The sequence below is a fragment of the Chrysochloris asiatica genome, unplaced genomic scaffold, assembly GCF_000296735.1.
Source record: "Chrysochloris asiatica unplaced genomic scaffold, ChrAsi1.0 scaffold00018, whole genome shotgun sequence".
Lineage (NCBI taxonomy): Eukaryota > Metazoa > Chordata > Mammalia > Afrosoricida > Chrysochloridae > Chrysochloris > Chrysochloris asiatica.
In genome coordinates, this window is record NW_006408536.1 from 12,093,434 (window position 1) to 12,105,752 (window position 12,319).

Consider the following 12,319-nt stretch of genomic DNA (forward strand, 5'->3'; position numbering starts at 1 on the left):
ACAATGAATAAAGAAGACCATAGACGAATTGATGCATTTGAGCTATGGTGTTGAAGAATATTATAAGTACCATGGACTGCAAGAAGAGCAAATAAATCTGTGTTGGAAAAAGTACAGCCTGAATGTTCCTTAGAAGTCAGGATGGCGAAACTTCATCTCTCATACTTTGAACATTTTATCAGGAGAGACCAGTCCCTGGAGAAAGACATCATGCTTGGTAAAGTGGAGGGTCAACAAAAAGCAGACCCCCAACGAGATGGATTGGCACAGTGGCAGCAGCAATGTGCTCAAGAATAACAATGATTGTGAGATTGGCGCAGGACTGGGCAGTGTTTCATTCTGTTGTGCATAAGGTCGTTATGAGTATGTACTGACTCGATGGCACCTAACAAGAACAACATAATTCTGAGGATGGCACAGGACCAGGCTCTTTCTCATTCTGGTGAGCATAGGGTCCTTGGAATCAGAACTGACTCAATGGCATCTAACGACATCAACAGCATTATTATCACCAGGCTTTAAAACCATTATGCCCTGCTCATCACAGTCATGCTAGGTCCATGGTGACAATCAATTGTCTTCCTAATCTAGGATCTTTACTTGCCCTCCATGGATGTGGACATCTACCTGGGACCTACTTGTACATTACAGATGTAAATTATAATTGTAGAAAGGAAATGGAAAGAAATATATCAAGAGATAACTTTAAACAACCCTCACCCACACACCAAATCCTCTTGCCTATCATCTATGTCCTGAGCATGCAAATTAGGGTCTGTAAAAGTAGGAGGAGCTCACTATCTGTACTGATTCTCTGGGGCCATCTCAAATCCTTTATGTAACTTTCCACAAAAGTTTAGCTCATCTGATATACTTTAGAATTACACATGACCTTCATCTAAATAAGGCACACACACACAAAAAAATTAAGTCCCCTGATAGGAAAGCTCTTGATTTTTGGTTCAGAATATGTGAGAGGGAAAGAGACACACAGAGTTAATGTAAAGTTACCAAATGGTATACCAAGAACATGCTTAGTTTGACCTACATGGTGTTGACCAACATTTAATATTTGAGAGATTTCACATAAAATTCCAGACTTCTGACTTTTCTAAGGGATGTTGTTGTTAGGTGCCATAGAGTTGGTACCGACTCATAGAGACCTTATGCACAGCAAAATGAAACACTGCCCGATCCTGGACCAACCTCACTATCATTGCCACGCTTGAGCCCATTGATGCTGCCACTTTGTCAATCCATCTCGCTGGGGGTCTTCCTCTTTTTCTCTGACGCTCCACCCTACCAAACTTGATACCCTTCTCCAGCAACTGGTCCCTCCTGACAATATGTCCAAAGTATGAGAGACAAAGTTTGGCCATCCTGGCCTCCAAGGAGCACTCTTCCAACACAGATCTGGTGGTTCTTTTGGCAGCCCATAGCAGTTTCAATATCTAGAGGATAGAGGGGGGTGGGGATCTCAGAAATCTAGCAATCCTGGGCATGCATTCCTGTCCTGAAACAGCTGGTGGAAGTTAGATTCAGCTAAATCTTGGCTAGCACATCACTGCTTTCACCACTCTATTGTGTCCCAGACACCGAGGCCAAGAGTCACTTGCCATTGTGTTTGCCCTGGTTTGTACCTACACCCAGCCAGCTTTCCCCATGTATATTATTTAGGTTACTTACTGGCTGTGAGAGTATTTGCACTTGGGGCCCCTGGCATTTGGCTTGACTGAGTCCTGTATAAATTCAATATACTGAACCTCTTTACATTTCACACTCCATTCTACCCAGTTCTTCAACCAATGAGAACCAAGACTCGTCTGCCTGCCTCAGAGTTATTGTAGTTGTTAGGTGCCATTGAGTCCATTCCAACTCATAGCAACCTCATGCACAACAGAACAAAATACTGCCTAGTCCTGTGCCATCCTCATAATTGTTACACGTGAGCCCATTGCTGCTGCCACTGTGCCAATCCATCTCATTGGGGGGCTTCAGTTTTTCACTGACCCTCCACTTTACCAAGCATGATGTCCTTCTCCAGAGACTGGTCCCTTCTGATAATGTGTCCAAAGTATGAGAGATGAACTCTTGTCATCCTGGCTTCTAAGAAGCATTCTGGCTGTATTTCTTCCAACAGAGCTGTTTGTTCTTCTGGCAATCCATGGTACTTTCAATATTTTTCTCCAGCACCATAACTCAAAGGCATCAGTTCTTCTCTGGTCTTCCTTATTCATGAGCTAACTTTTACATGCCTATGAGGCTTTTGGAAATACCATGGCTTGGGTCAGGCGCACCTTAATCCTCAAACTGACTTCTTTGATCTTGAACACTTTAAAAGAGATGTTATGCAGCAGATTTGCCTACTACAATATGTCACTAGATTTCTTGACTGCTGCTTCCATTGAGTGTTGACAGTAGATCCAGCAATATGAAGTCTTTAACAACTTCAATTTTTTCTCCAGTTATATTATTTATTGGTCCAGTGGTGAGGATTTTTCTCTTCTTTACATCTTTGATCTTCATCAGTAGTTTAAGTCCTCTTTACTTTCAGAAAGCAAGGTTGTATAATCTGCATATTTGCAGGTTGTTAATGAGTCTTCCTACAATCCAGTGCCATGTTCCTCTGCACATAATCCAACTTCTCAGATTATATGCTCAGCACACAGACTGAATAAGTCTGGTGAAAGAATACAACCCTGGCATACACCTTTCTTGATTTTAATCCAGTCAGTGTCCCCTTGTTCTATTTGCATGACTACTTCTTGGTCTATGTACAGGATCCTCATGAGCACAATTAAGTGTTCTGGAATACCCATTCCTCAAAATGTTATTCATAGCTTGTTATGAGCCACACAGGTAAAACATATTGCTTTTAGTCAAGAGCCATCTGACATTAACAATGATCTCCCCTCATTCCATGTCCACATCTAAATCCATCAACAGTTATCCCTTAGATGGCTACTCACAAACTTGTACAACCCCAGCCGCTACTCACAAAAGTAGACTATAGAGCATCATCTTTGTGGACTATGTTACGCCAGACTGTAACCTTTAAGGAATCCGATTGCCACATCTTTCTCCCATGGAGTGGCTGATGGGTTAAAACGGTCAACCTTTTAGTTAGCAGCCAAGTGCTTAACCAAGGGACCACCAGGGTTCCTTGGGAGCCTGTTAGACATGTAAATTCCTGAGTCCTAGTCTATACCCTGAAGTCCTGGTGTGGCATTGTGGGTTAATGCACCAGACTGTAAAGCTGTTTGAACTGCAAGGTCAGTGGTTCAAGCTCACCAGCTGCTCCTTGAAAACCCTATACAGAGTCACTATGGGTCAGAATCAACTCGATGGCACTTTATAACAACAACAACAAGCCTATACCCTGGAGTTCTGGTGTGGTGCTATTGGATAAGCACTAAACCACAAAGGTGGTTGGAACAACAAGTTCAGTGGTCCAAACCCACCAATCACTCCTCAGAAACCCTACCTATATAAGGTCACCATTAGTCAGAACTGACTAGACTGCACTGAACAAAAACAGCCCTACATCCAATCAAAATCTGCATTTTAACAAGAGCCTCCTGTGATTCATGTGCACAAAGTTTGAGAAGTATTTACAAGTACCTGAAGTTGAACCTTAACCATGTTCATTTACTTAACCAACTGTTTTGGTAGATAAAACAATGGCAATCTTTCATTAGCATTAGAGCCTGTGGAATGTGTCCCATTGGGGATCTTTCTGTTTTCTTTTTCTTTGGGCTATAGCTAATAATACAGAATGTTTGTTGAGTAGACCAGTGGTTCCAGGCTATAAAAAGTCAGGATACTTCTCTCTTGTAAGTTTCCAATTTACGTATTCCCTGAGGCAAATAGCTTCAGTTTAACCAAGCAAATGACTTCATGGAGGACAGACTGTGTAACTATCAGGTACATCAAAATAAAGGGCGGGTGGGGAGGGGAGTCGGGAGAATGCCAAAATCAACTTTATTTTAGAATGTCACACCCTGATGCATGAGAGATGGACTTTCACACTAAAACTGAGAACCCCCAATTTAATCCACAGATCTTTCACATTACTTAAAATGTTTCTGCTATACCCCCCCCCCAAAAAAAAGCTCCTGCCATATTTAAGGGGAACAAAAAACCTCCACTATCTCTTTTTTTTAGTGTACTGCTCAGATCTTATAATGTTACCACCATAATTATCTGAGCATTTATTCCAAGGAGTGAAAGACACACAATGAGGATGCTGAGCATTTTGAAGTAGACATTACTCCTCAGTGGAATGATTTATAAGAAGGAAACTTTCAGGTTTAATAAAATCTCAAATTTTGCAGAAAATTCTCCAAAATATCAAGACAGTTAAAAAAACAAACAAATATTAACAGAGATAAATATACTTTAAATTTATGGTATTCCAAAGCAAACTCCAGCACATAATTCATAATTATGCATTATGGGTAAGTATATAATGCCAATCACTTGGTGTTATTATATGTCAGTACAACATAATAGCAACCATGTGAATTATCATGGCTTACCAGACTTTATGTCTTTGTCTTTAAATTCAGTGTTTACTGACCAGCTGCATCGAAGCTGCTCTCGGTATTCATATCTGATTGACTATATGGATTAGTATTAGTTAATCTCACCAGGATATTTTGCTTTGTGCCATTGCAAAATATAATTCATCAGGAAGAAGAAAATGTACATCATAGAAACTGGCTAAATCCAAGTTTCTAGTTGAAAATATACTCCCCTCCTTCAACACAGCTGAAACAGATGGAGAAAAACATACTGTTCCAATGATTAGTCTCTCTCGTGACTTTGAGCCTAACTTAGACCATTACTGCCTAGAGGCAACCATACTTTATTTCCTCCGTTTATTTACTCTCCCACATTCCTGGCCCACTAGAGTTCACACCTTCTCCTCTCCTCCTGCCTTCAACATCTGTTCTCCCATTCTGACCCTTATTTGATGACCTTCTTCCTTCACTGAGAAAACCAACTCAAAAGAGAATTCTTACAGACCTCTACCACGATTGCTGCCTACCCACCTGCCAGCAGCTGCCCCCCCTCCCCAGACTTTCCCTTCCTCATGTTGCCATAAATGAACCATCCATGCTTCCATCCAAAGCTAGTCCCTCTGCTTACATACTACAACTCATCTCCTTTGGCTAACTCAGACACCACTCCTGCAATTCTCCACTTTCTATCATGAAGCATCGGTTCTTCCTACTCTTCACCAGCATATTAACATGTGATTTATCTCATCTTAAGAAAAACCTTCTCTGGACTCCAACTACCACACCATTCTTCTGCTCCCTTTTAAGGGAAAACTCATTCATTACAAGGGGGAAGGGGAGTGTCTATTCTAACTGCTTCCCATTACCACCTCAAATCCCTTCCAGTCAAGTTTTGCCCCTACCACTTCCCCAAAGCAGTTCTCGACTTCACTGGTGAGTACTGTTGTTGTTATGTACGGTGGAGTCGGTTCGGACTCATAGTGACCCTGTACAGGGTTTCTGAGGCTATAAATCTTTACGGGAGCAGAAAGCCTCATCTTTCTCCTGTGGAACAGCTGGTAGTTTCAAACTGCTGACCCTGAGGTTCGCAGCCCAATTTCGTAACCACTACGCTACCAGAGCTCCTTTTCACTATACTCACCACTGGTTGTCAAATCCCATGATCAATCCACATTTTCACGTGACCCCTTAATGGCATTTGATCCACTTTCCTCACTTGACTTCCAGATCACCCACTCTCTTGGTTTCCTCCTGCCTAACTGATCACTTGTTCTCAGTCTTTTTGCTGGTTCCTCCTCATCTACACAATCCAGTGCCTTGGTTCTCAGTCCTTGGTGTCCTTCCCTTTTCCCACACTTACTCTCTGAGAGATCCTACCCAGTTTTATATATACTTATGACTCTCAAATTTCTATCTCCAGATCTGACCTCTCTCTGAAATTCCAGATTAATATATCCAACTGCTTCCTTGACATTTCCACTTCGAAGTCTAATGACATCTCAAACTCAGCTTGTCCAAAACTTAACTACTGGTCCTCCCACAAATTGAAAGCAGACTTGAAAGTTCTCTTATTCTCAGATTCCTCATCTACTTTGTCAGCAAATTATATTGGTTCTACTCTTCAGAATGTACTCAGAATCCAACCATTGCTTACAACTATTACTGCTACCACTTGGTCCAAGCCAAGCCACCACCAACTCTGGCATGGTCCCTCTAATTGTCTCCTAATTGATCTCCCTGTTCTTACCCTTAACCCTTTACAATCTCTCAACACCACAGTCAGAGTGGACCTTTCAACATAAGTTGTATCATTCCATGCTTCTTCTGCTCGAAACTGCAATGTTGTTGTTTTCGATAGGTGTTTGGTTTCACCTATACCATCCTCACAATTGTCCTTATGTTTGAGCCCAGTGTTGCTGCCAATGTGTGACTCTATCTTGGAGGGTGTGCCTCCCTCTTGTTCAGTGACCCGCCACACTTTATCAAGTATGATGTCCCTTCTCCAGGAAATCAACCCTCTTGGCAATCTGTCCAAAGAACGAAAGGTAAAATCTTGTCATCCCCACTTCTAAGGAGCATTTTGGCTGTACTTCTGTTAAGACAAATTTGCTTGTTCTCCTGGCAGTCCATGGAACTTTCAATATTCTTCTCCAATGCTATAATTCAAATGCTTCAATTCTTCTAAGGTCTTCCTTATTCATTGTCCAACTTTCAAATGCATATGAGGCAATTGAAAAACCCAGGGCATAGGTTAGGTGCACCTTAGTCCTCAAAGGGACTTCTTTGGCTTTTTAACACTTTTAAGAGGTCTTGTGCAGCAGATTTGCCTAATATTATACATGCCATTTGATTTCTTAACTGCTGTTTCCATGAGTGTTGATGGTGGATATAAGCAAAATGAAGTCTTTAACAACTTCAGTCTTTCCTCCATTTATCATTTATTGGTTATTTATTGGTCCAAATGTATGGAATTTTGTTTTCTTTACATTAAGGTGGAGTCCATACGTAAGGCTGTAGTCTTTGATCTTCATCAGTAAGCATGTTAAGTCCTCTTCACTTGCTGCAATAGCTTCCCAGTTCAACAATACTGGATCTAACTCTTTTTTTTCATTTTTATTGTGGATTGAGTGAAGGTTTACAGAGCAGATTAGTTTTCTATTCTCTAATCCATACACATTTTGTTTCATGTCATTGGTTGCAACCCCCACAACAAAGCATTACTTATCCCACATCCCCCCTGTGTTTCCTGTTTCTATCCCTCCTCCTTTCCTAACCTTTCTAAACTTTGTCCTTGGGGAAATGCTGCCCTTTTTCATCTCAAATGGTTGATTATTGTACAGTGTGTGTACTTCCCTAGTGTGATTGCTCCCTGATGGACCTGCCTATTGTTTGGCTGAAAATTGAGCCATGGGGGGAGTTCATTTCCAGACCTGAAGGAGGTCTAAAGGCCATTTCTTGGGATTCCACCAGTTTCTAAATGCCTAGTTAACCTGGTCTTTTTTATAATTTTGAGTTTTATTCCACATTCTTCTCCTACTCTTTCCAGGACCTTCTAATATGAAATATGATCTCTTTCTTAAGGTCATGGAGGTTGATGTGTGAATAGCTAGACCTAACATTCTTCCATTGTCCTACAAGGCCTTACAAACTCCCAACACCCCCATTAACACTACCCCCATTAACACTCTGACCTCTAGCCTTTCTCTCTCTCTCTCTCTCCAGTCATGTGGTCTCCCCCTTGCTATTCCTAGACCACTCAAGGAACATCCTTGCCTAAGGGCCTTTGCACTATAGCTGTTCCTTCTGCCTGGAACACTTCTCTCAGATATCCACCACATCTAATTCTCTTACCAATTTTTTCCTGACAATTCAACTTAATCCTAAAACCCACTGTCTATACATACCCATCCAACACTACCAATTGCTGTTAGTCCTGATCTCCCTTTAAGTTTTTCCAAAGTACTTATCGACTTCAAGTACACTTGCTAAATTTATGAATTGTGTTTCAGAATGCAAACTCAGTGAAGGCAGGATCTTTGTTTTGTTTTCTGCTGTATCCCAAGTGCCTAGAAGAGTGCTTGGCCTAAAAAGGTGTTCAATAATTATTTGTTGAATAAATGAAAAAAAGCTAATTCTCACCTTCTATTAGTTGAAGTATCTGTCTAGGTCATTAATTCAGCTACAGTAATTTAAAATAGCCACAGACAATAGGTATATGGGTACACATTATTCTTTCTACTTTTACATATGTTTAGAAATTTCCAAAATCAGAGGGATTTTTTTTTTTTTTTGGATTGGTGCAAAAAGTAACCACACACAGAGTGTTTTCTGTGCAGTTAAATGTCACTCCTCTGAAGTCTTTAGGAAACAGTGTGAGGTAAGAAGAGGAAAAGAAAAGTTGTAGTTTACTTTTATTTCTGAGTTAGCTAATAGTTGAATATATTGCCCTTTGTTTCTGAATCTCCAAAACAAAGGGGCCTGAGCGGGAAAACCTCTCCATTTATAATGACAAAAGTTCAAATACCCAATCACAGCATGATCTAGGGCCCTCTCTTTCCCTGCGCATTAATGTCACACATTTTACTTCCTCCAGGATTAATTCTGACTTCATGGGGCATGGCTCCATATTTGTTTTCTCACCTCTAAGATTCCTCACTTTTCATGACCACATTCTACAATTTGTGGATGGTTGTGTTTTGAGTTCATATTGTACTGCAGGGATTCCTCTTAGAAGCAAAGCTGTTATCTAGACTTATCACTTACAGAGTTGGAAGGCTGACACTGGCCTATTGACTTCAACTTCACCAACTGGGGAGCAGGACTTACCATCTCCTTCTTATCTTCCTGGAAGTGCACATCCACAAACATTTTCCCAACAACATAAGGAAGAGCGCTTTCAATAAAGTTTACACATTTGTCCCACTGAGGCAACAGCGTTGTAGTTCCCTGGATTACCTGTGGGAGAGAATTGATCCAGATTGAGCTTCACTTGGGTGAAAACCTAGTGCTAAAGAAAATTCAAACAACCTGAAGCAAACCGTCTATAAAACATTGCATACTTGAACCTGTATACCTGGGCCAAAACTGAAATCGGATGAAAATATTTTGACAGTGAAAATTATGCATTTCTCCTTTTCTTCCAATCTTTCCCATTAAACAATTAATTTTTTCCAATCTAGGGATATAGGGAGACTGTCCAAGTGTCCATATAGTATTTAACATCTACTGAGAACTAAAGTTCTATCAGGAAAGGTCTAGAATCAATGGGAATGATCACAGTTCCTGCCCAAAGGGTGTTTCCTTTCTCTGGGCAGTATACTCCCAAGGCAGACCAGACCAGGAGAATGCGTAAGAGCATACATAACTCAGGGTACGTATTTGCAATGTGGAATAGCTAAGAACACATTGCTAACCAAATAAAATACATACGTATCTGTTTTGTATTTTTCCCATCTATTCTGTTGTGGTTTTTTTGTTTTTTTTTAATTGTAAATCAAGGAAGAGATCCCAAAACAAGTCTTGGAAGGCTCAAAGGTTTACTCTTTTTTGCTTTACATTCATCCTATCGTATATAGTTTCATTGCCATGGTTACAATCCCCTCCATGCAGCATCAACCAACCATAGGGCATACCCTGCAAGCCTGCACCCCCCCTCTGGTCATCAGCACACAGCCCCTCTCCTTCTCTGGGTCTAGAGTTCCCAGTCACTCCATCTCTCCACGTCATCGTCTCTGCCGCCATCTCTGGCGTCATTATTTCTCCCTTGATGGTCCCAGGGACCTCTGCTCCCGACTACAAAGTCAACCACTCCCCTCCTTTTGCTACAAAATGTCTACCTTTACATTTCCAACCCTCACAATCTGTCCTGATAGTAATTATTCACTATTGTACCACAAGAGACCTATCCCCATCTCCTTTCATCAGCCCCACCCAGACAGATTGGAAATCAAAGGTTTACTCTGGGGGATGAAATCAGAGTAACAAATATAGTTGAAGTTGCCCTTGGAGATTTGGCAGGGGGTGGGAGCTGGGGGCTGGTGCTCAAATGCAATGCCAAGGCAGGCGATGAGAGGAATGCCCTGTGACTAGCGACCTGAGGAGCACTTGGCACAATTTTAGACCGAGGTTATTTGTACAGAGCAAATGGAACTGACACTGAAGTTCATCTATTCTTCCTGTACTTTCTGGTACCACAACCCTCTCAGAGCTAAGAAATGAACTTATTTTTAAACTTCTAGTGAAAGAGATCCTACAACCTGCTTTGGCAATTCAATATTCTATTTAGCACTTCACACTCAAGAAACATCCCCTCATACCTAACCTCAAAGTTTCACACACTACTTCTTACACCTCTCATTCTTATTCTCTTCACAGTGGGGGTGGAAAGCAGCTGGATACCATCTTTTATGTGATCCATAGGAGTTAAACACACACACATACATGTATGCACATACAATGTACTGTCTTCCAGCTTAACCCTTTGATATGACCTAAATATGTATAGTCGTTTCATGCCATTGTCATTAAAGCTAATATTCTAGTGATTTTATAGGGCCAAAAGATATTTGAAATGACTGAGTTACTCAAGAGTAATAACCCACTGAGAATGTCTCTAAAACATCTGTTCAGTGATATCATAGCTAGTAGGATTCACCATTCAATTTTAAATTGAAAGAGAACTTCAAATATCACACAACACACACACATATACACAAAGTCACAAAATCCTTAAGCCCTCAAGTGGCAGACATCAGAGAATTATTCAGATAAAAGCCTCAAAAACAACAGGGAAGAGAATAACACCTATATAAGTTAAGAGGATAAGAATGGGAGAGGAGAAAAGATCTAAGAGCCAGGTGGAAAGGGTGAAGAAAAGCATTTCAGGTAATTGAGTAAGGCCGCAGTGGAGCTTAAGTTAAGTCCTATTTGACCTGTATGAATTACAACAACCTCAAAGACTGAAGATCTAGGCAGAGTTAAAGACAAAGCTGTAACCCAAAAGTAATTACATATACCATGACCATTTTGAATAGTCAAAATACTGAAAATAAAAGTGTTACAAGTACAATATCACCAAAAAATAACTATATTTACAGTGAGCTAGTTTTAAATTCTGAAAAGGAAATAGTTGGTAAGAGGGGGAGAGTTTGAAAGCAGTACAATGGCCCCAAGTATTATCCTAAATACCTATACATTGTCCCATCAAAGCCAAATGTACTTTATTATATGTCAAGCTATGCCGCAATAGAAAGAAAAACCAAACAAACAAAGGAAAGTTTGAAGCTGCAAAACTTCCTCTCTCCAACCCCTGAAGATGATTTTCCTTGGACCAGTTAATGTACAGATTGTCGCGGCATGTTAAATTATCCAGTGATGCTACACGGCCGGTTCCTTAAACTTACCCTTGAGAATTCCAGCCACCTATATTGAAAGCGCCTGCTAAGGTTTGGAATTCTGGAGTAAACCATCCTCCACACCAAATAGTTGGCAATGGTCCTGTTAACAGAGAGAAAGGGGTATTTATTGTCTTTTAGGTCAATATTGGATGCTCTGCGGAGCAACTTGGAAAAAATTGTTGGCAAAGCTCCCCAGCGTCTTGTTCGTGTATAAATGCAGAACTTTCACTTGAGGAAATGCCACAAAACGATCTACTGTCAATAAGCTCAACCAAAAGTTTCCAAAATCGGTTTACTCTTTAACCACCTAACTTAGAAAGATGAAATGAAGATTATAGTCCCAGATCTCAAAGTAAACATTTCCTTTTCCCTCTCAAGACACCGAGTCTGCTGTTGCTCAGCCTTTCATGTCTAGAAATAGTCAATATCTTCTCATTATTAGGTGACCTCACAAAATGCAAATATACTCATTGCTTCTTGAAATAAGCAGCAATATAATCAGCTGGTGGTGGTTGTGGAGGTAGTAAGTACCATCAGTCTGTTCTGACTGACAGCGACCCTGCGTAGAGTCTCACGACCCTGCATAAAGTTTCCATGGAGCAGCTGGTAGATTTGAACCACCAATCTTGCAGCTAGAAGTCCAGTACTTACCCTACAGTGCCACACCAGGACGTCAATGTATCCGCTTGTTTTTCTTATTGTTAGGTGCCATCGAGTCAGTACCGACTCATAGTGACCCTGTGTACAACAGAAGGAAACACTGCCTGGTCCTGGGCCAACCTTACAATGGTTACTAGACTTGAACCCATCGCTTTCACCACTGTGCCAATCCATCTCATTGGGAGTCTTCCTCTTTTTCTCCAACCCTCCACTTTACCAAGCATGATATCCTTCTCCAGT

General features: G+C 40.9%; 1 protein-coding gene across 1 annotated transcript in view; it reads right to left on the bottom strand.

The window, feature by feature from the left end:
* The window catches only part of PHEX (phosphate regulating endopeptidase homolog, X-linked), a 253,359-nt gene that overhangs the window by 154,159 nt on the left and 86,881 nt on the right, over positions 1–12,319 (bottom strand). The window contains exons 10-11 of the mRNA XM_006835574.1: positions 11,426–11,519; positions 8,850–8,978 (exon numbers count right to left, since the gene is read on the bottom strand). Coding sequence (XP_006835637.1) covers positions 8,850–8,978; positions 11,426–11,519 — 223 coding nt within the window. The remainder of the gene's footprint in view (positions 1–8,849; positions 8,979–11,425; positions 11,520–12,319) is intronic.